This window comes from Schistocerca piceifrons, chromosome 3 (assembly GCF_021461385.2).
Source record: "Schistocerca piceifrons isolate TAMUIC-IGC-003096 chromosome 3, iqSchPice1.1, whole genome shotgun sequence".
In the NCBI taxonomy this organism is placed as follows: Eukaryota; Metazoa; Arthropoda; class Insecta; order Orthoptera; family Acrididae; genus Schistocerca; species Schistocerca piceifrons.
In genome coordinates this window covers 277,370,170-277,383,970 of record NC_060140.1, presented here as the reverse complement: position 1 = coordinate 277,383,970, position 13,801 = coordinate 277,370,170, and the positions used below count along the sequence as shown (strand labels likewise).

Sequence of the window (13,801 nt, the reverse complement as noted above, 5' to 3'; positions counted from 1 at the left end):
AGTATTAAACGTTCATACAACATTAATTTACAAGGGTGGCTCCAAAATGATGTACGAACTCTGATGCTGCCTATCAAGTATACTGAAAGTCGATATGAGTTTCCAGAGTTATAGATAACAAGTTTCTCAAGATTTCTAAATAAAAATATAGTTTTCCTAAAATAATGAATTACCTGCTTTGTTTTTAAGATTGTTTCTTATTCTTTTCTAAATTTCTTGTAAGTGCATTATGTGTAAACAGCTTTATGCGAATGTACACTGAGGTGAAAAAAGTCATGTGATACCTCCTAATATGACGTCAGGCTTCCTGTTGCCGGGCGGAGTGCAGCAACTCGTCGTGGCATGGACTCAACAAATCGTTGGTAAAGCCCCCTCTAGAAATATTGAGGAATATTGCCTCTATAGCCATCGACAGTCGCGAAAGTGTTGCCGCTGCAAGATTTCTTGCACTAACTGATCTCTTGATCATGCTCCGCAAATGCTCGATAGGATTAATTTCGGGCAATCTGGGTGGCCAAGCCTTTCGCTCGCATTATCCAGAATGTTCTTCAAACAACTCGCGAACAATTGCGGCCCGATGACATGACCCATTGTCATCCACAAAATTTCCATCGTTGTTGGTAACATGAAGACCATGAATGGCTACAAATGGTCTCCAAGTAGACAAAAATAACCATTTCCAGTCAGGGACCGTTTCATTCGGACCAGAAGACCCAATCTTTGTAAACACACCTACCCCATTATGGAGCCATCACAAGCTTTTCCGCGATCAGAGTCTTTTAATTCCCATCGTGCGGCCATACTCAGGTCGGATTCATTTTTACATGAGTCACCAGAACGCACACAATTATCTCAGGTAAGATAACTCTTCAAAAATTTTGTGGAACTTCAGCCCCCCCCCCCCCCAGCTAAAATGTTGGCGATATTAACAAGCTTCAATTGGGTGAAATTCAACCATCTACAAACAATCTGTAAAAATCAGAAATTGAATGTTCGTTTATACGAATGTTCTTGACCGATTGCTTTGAAATTTTGAGACAGCGTTGGATTCTTATACAGGCGTGTTTTAGATACCTATATGTAAAACTGGAAAACCTGGTTACCAAAAATCTCAAAATGTACCTTTCCGCCGGCCAGTGTGGCCGAGCGTTTCTAGGCGCTTGAGTCTGGAACCGTGCGACCGCTACGGTCGCAGGTTCGAATCCTGCCTCGGGCATGGATGTGTGTGATGTCCTTAGGTTAGTTAGGTTTAGTTAGTTCTAAGCTCTAGGCAACTGATATCAGATGTTGAGTCCCATAGTCCTCAGAGTCATATGAACCATTTTGTACCTTTCCGATTTACTCCAGATTTTTACAGGTCATTATAAGAAACGCTTAAACACCTACAGATTCGAGGGGTAGCCGCGTGGTCTAAGGGCGTCTTGTCACGGACCGCGTGGCTCCCCCCGTCGGAGGTTCGTGTTCTCCCTTGAGCATGGGTGTGTGTGTCGTCCATAGCGTAAGTTTAAGTTAGATTAAGTAGTGTGTAAGCTTAGGGATCGAAGACCTAAGCAGTTTGGTCCCATAAGATCTTATCACAAATTTACAATTTACCTGTAGACTATGTACTTCTTAATGTATGAATATACAGAATATTTCACAGTTCGTTACACACTTCTAGAGGTTTTAGAGAGGACTTCGTAGATCAAGTTTTACGTAGGAAGCAATGTCCGGAAACGTCATCTGTAGCGTCGGCTACAGAACGTCAAATTTACAGGTGCCTGTAAATGTATGGATAGATACAGGATGATTCCGTGATGAAGCCACATGCTTTCTAGTATGATGGAAAAGGATAACTGTATCAATTTGAGGTAGGGGTCCCTGTGCCGGAAAGGAACGAGTCGAAAATTATAAGCGAAGACCGTTCTGATACTTCTGACGGAGGAATACACGTACTGGTACTATTGTTGCTAAGACTGCAGGCTAGACACCTTTCAGAGGTGGTAGTATGGACGAAAACAAGAAAACATGTCCAGTAAACGTGGACTCTAAAATGCATGCCTTGAGAGCTACGAACGCTTGTTCAACAGAGGAGATGTGTTTCACAGTAACAAAGATAAACAAGTGGTCGCAGCTCCACAAGTATGCATTTTAGAGCCCATGTTTACTCGACCTTTTTCCTCGTTTTCGTCCAGACTATCATTTCTGACAGTTGCCTGCTCAACAATCTTAGCAACAACAGTACCAGTTCGTGTATTCCAGTGTCACAGATATCAGAACGGTTTTCACTTATAACTTTCGACTCCTTCGTATCCGGTATAGGGACCTTTACCTCAAATTGGTACATTTATCCTTATTCACCACCTTAGAAAGTCTGTAACATTGCAATCGAATCACCTCGTATATATACATGCATTTACAGGCATCGGCGCTTTAACTTCGACACTCTGTAGCGTCGTTGGATGACTTTGGGTTTCTACGTAAAACTTGATCTACTAAGTCCCCTCTACAACCTCAAGAATAGTGTAAAATGAACTGTGAAATATACTGTACGTATAAAATATATTGGTTTATGAATTGAATATTACTAAAGAAGCTGAATTTGGAATAATAAACAAAGCTCAGGATCAGAGAGAAGGGGAAAAAGATATGGACAGAGTGGTGGGAGTAAATGGACACAGAAAACGGGAAGGAGGAGACGGACAGAGATAGGAGGAGGTCAAGAGAGAGGGAAGGAGAAGATGTATAGAAAGGGGGGAGAGGAGGCGATGAACAGAGAGAGAGGGATGGGGGAGGAGATAGACGACGAAAGGCGGAGGGAAAAATGGACAGAGGTAAGGAAGGGAAGGACATTAGGACGTATATCCAAACTCGATATGTATTAGAAACGTGTGCTTTCTCTTTTCTTTCTTTTCCATTCAAGCAGATTGAGCCACAGCAAAGCGTGGCCGTATACACCTAGTGCACTTTTCCACAGGACTGAAGGACTTTAATATGTTGTTGTGGTCTTCAGTCCTGAGACTGGTTTGATGCAACTCTCCATGCTAATCTATCCTGTGCAAGCTTCTTCAAATCCCGGTACTTACTGCAACCTACATCCTTCTGAATCTGCTTAGTTTATTCATCTCTTGGTCTCCCTCTACGATTTTTCCCCTCCACGCTGCCCTCCAATGCTAAATTTGTGATCCCTTGATGCTTCAGAACATGCCCTACCAACCGATCTCTTCTTCTAGTCAAGTTGTGCCACAAACTCCTCTTCTCCCCAATCCTATTCAATACCTCCTCGTTAGTTATATGATCTACCCATCTAATCTTCAGCATTCTTCTGTAGCACCACATTTCGAAAGCTTCTGTTCTCTTCTTGTCCAAACTAGTTATCGTCCATGTTTCACTTCCATACAATATACTTTCAGAAACGACTACCTGACACTTAAATCTATACTCGATGTTAACAAATTTCTCTTCTTCAGAAACGTTTTCCTTGCCATTGCCAGTCTACATTTTATATCCTCTCTACTTCGACCTTCATCATTTATTTTGCTCCCCAAATAGCAAAACTCCTTTACTACTTTAAGCGTCCCATTTCCTAATCTAATTCCCTCAGCGTCACCCGGTTTAATTCGACTACATTCCATTATCCTCGTTTTGCTTTTGTTGATGTTCATCTTATATCCTCCTTACAAGACACTGTCCATTCCGTTCAACTGCTCTTCCAAGTCCTTTGCTGTCTCTGACAGAAATACAATGTCATCGGTGAACTTCAACGTTTTTACTTCTTCTCCATGGATTTTAACACCTACTTCGCATTTTTCTTTTGTTTCCTTTATTGCTTGCTCAATATACAGATTGAATAACATCGGCGAGAGGCTACAACCCTGTCTCACTCCCTTCCCAACCACTGTTTCCCTTTCATGTCCCTCTATTCTTATAACTGCCATCTGGTTTCTGTACAAATTGTAAATAGCCTTTCGCTTCCTGTATTTTACCCCTGCCGCCTTCAGAATTTGAAAGAGCGTATTCCAGTCAGGACTTTAATAAACGACATATTGACTGACAAACTGATTTTATCAGTGACGAATCACAATTTGTGACACCTTTGCCAGACGTTCTGAAGAGAACTGCTAATATGTGTTTCTGCGGAATCGTCGTTGCAATTTCGCTTGCGAGAAGCGAATTCGTTCAAACCGCGATATGTGTAGCAACGTATCCAGTAAGGGCGCTGATGAAGACACTGTTGAGAGTCCTCAATCCAGCATCATCACCATGAGGAAGATATTGGCGGTGTTGGAAGAATCATCCTGCTATTCACGTGACTAGAGAAATCGCGGAATATCTAATCTAAGCTAGTTGAAACTGGAAACCTATTTTCACGAATGGCACCCAGCATCTCTGCCTCACATGACAATGACATCATATTTCCATTCTGAGCACACCTCGTATCACACGTGTTGTATGAATCGTCATCGGTACTAGAAGTTTCGACATTATGAAACAAAATTGTTTCGTGAGTTTCTGACTCTGCACTATGTACTTTCTTCCGTTGGTTCATGTCGATAAGCAGACCACAGGACCGCTGGCAATTTTTTCATGAAAGACGTCAGCGGCAGAAATTTCTTCTTAGTCGTGGTTAGTTTTTTATAAGCTTGTGATAATCGTTTAGTGTTGGTAACTTTTGCAAATGTCGCAGCTAATGTACGGTTTCCTGCGACTTTGTCGTTCCGAATTTGAAGTTTGCTGTCTTCTCTTTAGCGGCTGCTCTTACGCACAGCCGGGAAGTCCGCCAGCGGTAATTTCGTAACATCGCCTCCAGCAGATCTTTTTCTCCTTTTAGTTTATCTTCCGTGGCTCTATATTGCCCTGATATAACTATAAACCAATCGCTTCTGTTTGTTTCTTTAAAGAAGTCGGTCAAATGGGTTCTCACTACAAGAAATCGAATTCCTACAAACAAATACTGGGTGCCAGGATAACACCCTTTTGTTTTCTACAACAAGCATACAAATAGCAAAGGATCGTTTTAGCCTGGTCTATTCTCGTAAAGTCAGACACATTTTCATTATTACATTTGATTAAGTGTTATCTTAGTAGTTCAACTGTTTCGTTTACGTTCCCCCTAAGCCCTGGGATTACACCGTGACCCGTAATCTGACTTTAGCATCTGACAACGCGCCGTGTGTGTGAAAAGTGCCGAAGTGAACAGTTGTTTGGATTCTACGTTGAACTGTAAGGAAAAATATCCTAAGACGTTCAGTTGTTAGAGAATTTAAAGTAATAGCACATGTAATCGGATGGTACCTAGTAGATCTCTACGGTACTCGATCCAACCACGAGGTTGACCACTACGTTATTTTATGTCTTTGGTATTTCTTGCTTTTGATTCTTGAAAGACCACAACTGCTGCTTCTTCCTCTTCTTCTTCTTCTCATTATTATTATTATTACAGTTGTTGTTGTTGTTGTTGTTGTTGTCGTTGCTGGTGGTTGGTTCAAATGGCTCTGAGCACTATGGGACTTAACATCTGAGGTCATCAGTCGCTTAGAACTTAGAACTACTTAAACCTAACAAACCTAAGGACATCACACACATCCATGCCCGAGGCAGGATTCGAACCTGCGATCGTAGTGGTCGTGCGGTTCCAGACTGTAGCGCCTAGAACCGCTCGGCCACCCTGGCCGGCCGTTGCTGCTGCTCGATTTCCTATTTTAATTGATAGTCTTCTACCGATGTTTGTCTCTTTCTGCACACAGTTCTCGTTACCCACTGCAATGCAGTTTCAGTATTCCCACCATATTTTTGTGATGCCTGTCGAGGAAAGCGCTAGAGGAAACATAGGAAATGTGTTGTTTACGAGAGCAGACATACACGTGTGATACCCGTTTATAAAAAATAGGCTCATACACTTACTTATTGCTATCACAAAACACGTCTTTGAACTAAATCACTCTATAGTTCAGCTAAATGGAAGGATGGAGAAGAGATGGATCCATGGAAACAAGGCTGATCGGGGTTTCAGTTGGACGATTGTTATTTTGATCAACGAATTACGGTCACGAGCTAAGAACTTGAGTATTAGTTGCCCAATTTCTTCATACGTTTGTAAGGACCTATTCTACTATTGGATTCCTTTATCCCCTTGAATTAGAATGTTCCAAATTGTGATATTTTGATATCTTGTTTGACGTGATTTTTGTTTAATTAATGACAAGCGCACTGTAATAATCCTTTTGATTCTACAATAGTAGTTGTGATTATGTGAAAATTCAAACATAACTATCCAAATTACTAGCCTCAAAGCCCAAGGAATGTTAGTAGCTTCTCTACAGTTAAGTCATTTGGTTTTTTAACTGGCAGTATGTGCCTTGAAGAACGGAATTGTTGCCTTCCTAACATATATGACACTAAAAAATGTCTGTGATAAAGTTTGTTTGGGTAATATTGTTAGTTGATGTCATATTGTTAACAATTAGCAATTTCAAGGCTCATGAACAGGTCATGGAAATATCAAGCCGCTATACTTGCCTTGCAGTCGAAGGAGAATTCAGCATTCTTCTGTCTTCAGTTGAAACATTCCTTCGCGGACAAACGTAGTCGAAGTCCCTAAACAATAAAAAAGATGATGTTACTAAATCTGCTTCAATAACTGTACAAAATCGTTATTAATGACTCAATTCTTCCTGCTCTTATACGTCGTTGCTGAAATAAACATTAACCAATTTATATTTATGATATTCACATGTTGCTTCAATTGATAGTATGTTTAAGATACCGAAATATAGAAATGATATCAGTACCTCCATGAATTTAGCGTCAGACAGGAACATTATATTGATATAGATGCTACGCAGATTGATATTCTTTTCACTGTAAAGTCTCACAGTTAATTTGTGAAGAAATACGGTAAGAGACACTGTTTTCTCTGACTGTACAATGTAATTTACTGATAACACACAGTGCCATCCAGATTCGAGTTATTGCGCAGAACGTTACTTTTTAATTTCCAATCCTCAGGATCAGTGTGAGACAAAGGTGTACAGTAACCAATTAGGTATTGCAAAGACTCTTGCTGCTTTGGATGCTTCACATGATAACGAAAGTGACACAGTTTCTAAGTGTCTGTAGGGAACTACCAGCCGCACATCAGCTGTAAGCACACACTCTCTATCTTATGCGATTTTTATTTGTAAGCAGCATTATCCCTTATCTCGAAAGACCTTGAAATCCGTCACACTACATTGTAGTTATTGTGGCCTTCATTCCGAAGACTAGTCTGATTCAACTCTCCAGGCTAGTTTACCGCTAGCAAGTCTCATTGTCTCAACTTCTGCAATCTACTCCCACTTGAACATGCTTACTGTATTCAAGCCTTACTCTCCCTCTACTTCTTTGCCGCTCAAAATTCCCTCCATAACCGACGTAACTATTCATTGTTACCTCAAGATGTGTCCTCTCAATAAATCCCATCTTTTATTCAAATTGTGCCATAAATTTCTTTTCTCCTCTATTCAGTTCAGTGTGTCTCCATTATTTAACCGATCTACCCACCCAATCATCAGCATTTTTTTCCTCGAAAGATTTTACTCTCTTTTTGTGTGGACTGCTTGGTGTCCACCTTTCGCTTCTATATAAGGCTATACTTCAAATGCTTTCAGAAAGGTATCCTAACACTGAATTCTTTTATTCAGGGTTATCATATTTCTGTTTTTCTGAAAAGCTATTGCTGGTGTACAGCTTAAGTCATCTCTTTTCTGTCACCATTATTTTGCTTCCCAAATGGCGAAACTCATCATCTGCTTTTAGTGTCGCTGTTCCTAACCTAAATTTCTCATCGTCACCTGATTTAATGAGGTTGCACTCATTACCCTTCTTTTACTTTTAGTAATGTCCCTCATGCAACCTCTTTTCAAGACACTATCCATTCCGTGCAACAGCTCCTAGATGTCTTTCGCTTCTCCGATAGAATTGCAATCTCGTCGTCAAAACTCGAAGATTTTATTTCTTCTTCCCGAACTTTAATCTCTTTCAGCATTTCTGTGTGTGTGTAATTCATTACTCCAGTTTAGTATCGTCTGTCGATTTCGCTTTCCGTGTGCCACCCGGGGCGAAGAGTCCACAGTCGTAGCTAAGTAATGGTTTGATGACAGAGGTCGCCGTCTGCTTTTTAACGCTGAAGAGAATGGCCACACAGCCAAATCACTGGCTCATTCAGTGCTGAACAACAACCGTCGTCTGTCCATATTACGCAGGACATCCTCTACTCGGCACACAGTAATTGTCATGAGCGTAGTAACACCGTTGCTCGACGCTCCAAGCGTGGGGACATGAGGTCTCCAATGATGAGTTACGCTACACGTTGGTACGCGCCGACGCAGAGTGTGAGGACGTTTAATACCAAATGAGGAGATGCATCGCGTTTGCCAACATGACCCCTTTCAGGATAATGATGGAGTTGGTGGGTAACACGGAATGAAACAGTGACCCTGATTCGTCTGATATCGTGTGCGCCGGCGGAAGAAACAGAAAACCCAGTGTCTGATCACGTGCATCATTTTCTTTCCTTACAGCACTCCAGAATTGTTGCATAATGGTTTGAGGAACACCCTACGAACATTAGGATACTTGTGTGAAAATGGTTGAAATGGCTCTAAGCACTATGGGACCTAATATCTGAGGTCATCAGTCCCCTAGACTTAGAACTACTTAAACCTAACTAACCTAAGGACATCACACGCATCCATGCCCGAGGCAGGATTCGAACCTGCGAACGTAGCAGCAGCTGGGTTCTGGACTGAAGCGCCTAGAACCGCTCGGACACAGCGGCCGACGAAATCAAGGTCACTACACAGCAGTCTTATGGAGCATATATCTAAATTACTGAACGACTAACCCCGTTGATAGTTCATAATCCTAGTTGCAGATTGCCTATCTGACGATTTCCGGGGCAACATAAATTTTATTTTCAACATTTTATATAACTGTTGACCGAATCTACTCAGTAAGAAGTACAATCTTATGTTATCGGTTTAAGACAGTAAGAAAAGTGTTTGAGAATCAGAACACTTAGAGACGTGCAACGAACTTCAAACGTAATTTAAAACACTTTTTCTCGCTGACCCCCTCATAAAATGATGAAATAAAAGAATTCATCACTTAGTACAGATTCACTGTTTTGCAGTAAAATTTTAGCATCATCCATGACATTTGATTTATTATTTCTTTACTGCTATCTCTATACTGCAAGACGTTTTGTAGACAATATCCACGCATACCTGCAAAATTATGTAATGGTACGACACATATTTCCGGAGATATGATTTAAATATTGTGAAGTGTGAAAAAGAAGTTTTTTCGTAACTGAGCACAGTAAAACTTCTGAATCAGGCATTCTAATTTCTTAGTTATTTACTGCTGGAACTATTCGCCAAACACTTTGCAGAGAGTTTCTACGTAAACCACTGATTGTACCTGGAAGAATTTCTAGCTAACATGCTTAACCTAAAATAATTAATACATTAACTCATTTGTAATTAGAAATCTGATGCTGTTTTATACGAAAAAGTTCGATTCTTTAAGGACTCGGGGTTTACTGGTTGGCTCTAAAGAGAGAATTTTTCTGGCTTTGGACACACGTCTGTCAAGCCTCCGTTAACTGTGTATTTTCCTGCGTTTAGCCGAGTTGTTGTATTAATTTTTCTGTACGTTATTTCGACGACCGACTCTGACTTCTTGTTCATGAGGTGCCAGCTGAGTACCATGAGCACTCAATGTTTCGACTCAAATCAGATTCTGAAGCTTGTTAGTGTCGCACCGGCATCTATAGCTGAGTTAGACTTCTGGTGCCCAGTGCGCCCTTGACGCCCATTCACTGTTCATTCGTTTGTCAGAGCCAGCGCCGTTATTCATTACTCTGATGGGCGAAGTGGTCTTCGAGATATCAATAGATCGAGTTTCAGACCCCAAGACTAACTTAAATCGAAAACTACGTACGTCCACGTGTATTAGGTTTTCAGACATCTTTATTTCGATGGACTACTTCATGTCGCTGTCCCAGAAACTTGGAATTTTCACCTCGTCCTACTCCAGTTCATGATTAAACGAGAGGTAGTGGTCAGCAGCAGGTGATTTCCTTGGTTGTTGTTGTCAAGTGTCTCACAAATGTTTCTTGCATCTCTCTGAAGATTCTTGAGAAGGAATTGATGGTAGGAAATGGTCACTAGCAAAATCGATACAGTTGATGATGTCTGCGTGGCAGAAAGCAAGATTCGATCGCTCGCGCAATTAAAAAAGCCAAGACAGGAAGCACGGAGTCATACAGTAATTATTCTCACTGAAAGACGTGTGGACGAGAAAAACGAGGCCATCCCCCGACTCTTCACCGTCATCAACATGACAGGATGTGCTACGCGCTACTAGGCAGATCTCTCTAATTCGATTGCTCGTGAGTTTGTACTGCCTTCTTTATTCTGTTTCTGAAAACTGTTTACGACTTATTTTAAGGTATTCTGTAGTTTTCTTTATAATGCCACATAATTTGAGATCGAAAATATTTGTATTATAAGTAGGACAAGGCACGCGAGACAAGGTCACAATAACCGTTAAGATTCTTTGGCGTTTTTTGTGTTCTCCTTCACACATTCCGGTTATACACACAAGATGCCGAATAGGGTCGGCTCTTATGCTAATACAGATATTTTCTGTTGTAACCGTGCGTCATTAATGGTGATAACTCTCACAGCATGAGGTAGGTTCTTCCGTTATTAAGACTGCCCTTCAGTATGCTTGAAGAAGTTTTGTAAGGAACCATTAAGTATTGATACTCTCGAAATTCAATGGAATTTAGAAATTCTGGCACATCTATCTCTCTCTATGTTTATGTATTATCTGCGATTTGCCAGTAATAAAAAAAGGGATACTTTTCTCTGATAATCTTCACATCTACCATTACTGTGTGGCATAACAATCACACGTATTCAATAACTTTCCAGTACATATGAAATGTCTACATATTAAATGTCTTGTAGGTAATGTGGTGTAATTAAAGACTGAATTAAGGTACTTTGTGTTAGACAACTTGTTTTGCTTCACCGAGGACAACTTTCTCAGAATCTCTTAAATTTAAAGCGGTAAGTTATTTTATTATCAACATTAGCCCAGTACTACAATAATATTAGATTAAGATAAATTCATTTCCTTGCACTGAACTTAGATAAAATGTCCATTCTTGACTTCTTCCCGACATCCCAAAGCCTTCCCTCCACGGGCTCCATGGAATAAATCAATGTACGGAGGTTAAAAAAGTGAGATAGGAGGGCCATCGAGACATTAAATTCCAATTGGTGATCGTCTATTTCGGAGCCGTTAAGAAAATAATAGCAACGGGCACATGACATTTGTATTAGAAAGAGAAACGAATATACGAAAACGGTAAATCGAAGAAATACTATCCGCAATGAGGTGCGTGTTTTGTTTATTCTCAGATCCGCTATTGTATGTAGGAGAAACAGCATTATTTCGTCATAGACATTAGCTTTTGGTGCTTAAAAATTATTCGCTATAGTGTAGTTCTCTGAAAATATGTCGATTTATTCTTCAAAACATTACTGAACATTGGTGCATCAATACCAAAATAAATTATTTCCATTTGCTACATCGTGCACATGCTACTATAGGGGAATTTTGTCTCACGGAGCAAAGTCCTTAATTTCGATGCTACTGTTCAGTCTTTCTCTCCATTGACTATGATGAGCTTCGGTTTATTCCAACATCAACAAGAAAAGTGAATAAATTTGCAATATCAGGCTGATTTGTCACAACATCGTCTTTTGCTTAAAGTAGGATGTACGTTTATTTTATCACCAAACCTCGAACAGCAAAAACTTTGCAGCGGTTCAGGGCTGGGTGTTAAAAAGCTTCTGGGAAATGTTACTGAAGCCTGAGATGCTGAGAAGTGGCTCTAAGTTTGAGAGGTGGCATGAGCCCCCTATCATATTTCTATCTTACGATTTTCGTCTCTAATTGCATGCGGTGAAAAGTTGCTATTCCTTCACACGCGGACTTCCCACGCAGCGTCTCTCGTCACCCAGGTGGTCCGAACAGGCGGGCTCTGCTGATCTCGAGAGGGTTAAGCCGACGGTTGTGAGGGAGTCGAGTGAATGCTTTCCAGACGCCGACATTGTCAAAAGACACGCCCGGAGGGGCCTGAAGTAGCGGCTGGGCTAGAGGTTCCGTTACTTCGCAGAAACTTTGCGAAAACACTTTCTGGCGGGCTACCAGCGAGGCGTGGGAATGACTTGTGTACCCAGGCAGTTGTGGCGGGAAAATTCTCGCGCTTTCTGCAAAATAGTAACTGTGATTGGCTTGCTCAGGGCATAGCTCCGTGACGTAGCAAAATCAGCGCAGAAATTGGCGCCAAGAATCTCCATTGGTGGAATGGTAGTGCTCCGGCAATAGAGTGGAATTTTCCGCCGGTTTTCGAGTTGCTGATTGGAACGTTTAACCATGGCCACTGTCGTGGGGGCGGGAATGTTGTGTGTTCGGCCTGTACGGGTGCTCTAGGTAGTCGGCTCTCGTTTTTCGGTCGAGGACGTCGAAGCAACCAGCCATCGCCTCCGGTACGCCAGATCGTGTTCTGGCAGTTAAGAAGACAGTTTGGTAATGTATGTCCGCAGCACCGGCAGATAGGGATTTTCCTAGGTGATAATCAGAGCTCAGCAGAGCGCGCCTGTTCGTCTTTTTCTAACTTTGTTCTGTCTTGAGTAGCAGCAATTAATGTTGGGTTAGCTGTGTGTTTCTCTTAAGATTTGAGTGGCAAGGAATTGGCTCCACATACCACTTCATCTTAAACCTCAAAATCTAGTTTAGGGACAACTTCACCTTCACAACGTTTGTTTGAGCATCCAATTTGACCCAATTTGATGTATTATAAATGTTTCATGTGTTTTTGTTTATTATTTTGTGTTTAGTCTTAATAAATCCTATTGTTATTTTGGACAGAACTTTCATTCTGTTAATCGGTAGAGCAACCCATCATTTCTCACTACGTTAATGAAACCTTCCTTTATTTAACTTATTTATCAAATTAAATTATTGCAGGTGCCAAACTCTTTTCTACTCCACTTGCAGGGTTGATTACAGTCAGTTCGCGTATATTTTTTTATCCATGTGCAACAGCAAAAGTCGGAGTTATAATAGGGGGGGCTTACAGCATCATTTACATATGTAGATTCTAGAAGAATTTAGTGTTAAATACACTGCTTGCCCCGGCACCTCGCAAGTTTCTTTGTGAATACATCTTCGCCGCTACAGCATTCGCTATTGCCTTCTAACTCAACCAACGGGCTTTGTACCTGAACACGCCCGTTTAGTAGATTTCTGTGGTAAACTTGGTGATGTCAGAGGTTTTCCGGTCAAGTTAAGAGCCAAGTACAATTTTGCGATGGCACACACTTAATTCTGGTACGCTGCTTTGAGAGGGTTGACTATTGTCTCTGTGGCTGCAACCTTCTGGGCCCTAAATGTGCTACATTGCACGGACGATTTCGTGCATGACATTATCTCTGTTCTTCTGTAATACGATTAGAGCGAAAGAATAATGTCGCAAGTTGCAACCTTTTGATGTCAGATTCATGATAATAAAATCACTATCCTGGTAGCCACCTCACGGTGCCATGTGGACCTAAGGATTAACCTGGATAGGTCTACTTGAGCCTGTAGTGCGATTTCATACGCGAGCGTAACAAAATACTTATTATGTGGAGTCAGGCTTTCGTTCTATGCACTCAGTTATTTGCACTGGCGTGTTCTAATAATGGCTTCCTGCTGAGGA

General features: G+C 41.2%; 1 protein-coding gene across 3 annotated transcripts in view; it reads right to left on the bottom strand.

Moving 5' to 3' along the window:
• LOC124788124 (collagen alpha-1(XVIII) chain-like) overlaps positions 1-13,801 on the bottom strand; it is a 674,174-nt gene that overhangs the window by 536,297 nt on the left and 124,076 nt on the right. For all 3 annotated transcript variants that reach the window (XM_047255257.1, XM_047255259.1, XM_047255258.1), the window contains exon 2: positions 6,499-6,576. In XM_047255257.1, coding sequence (XP_047111213.1) covers positions 6,499-6,576 — 78 coding nt within the window. The remainder of the gene's footprint in view (positions 1-6,498; positions 6,577-13,801) is intronic.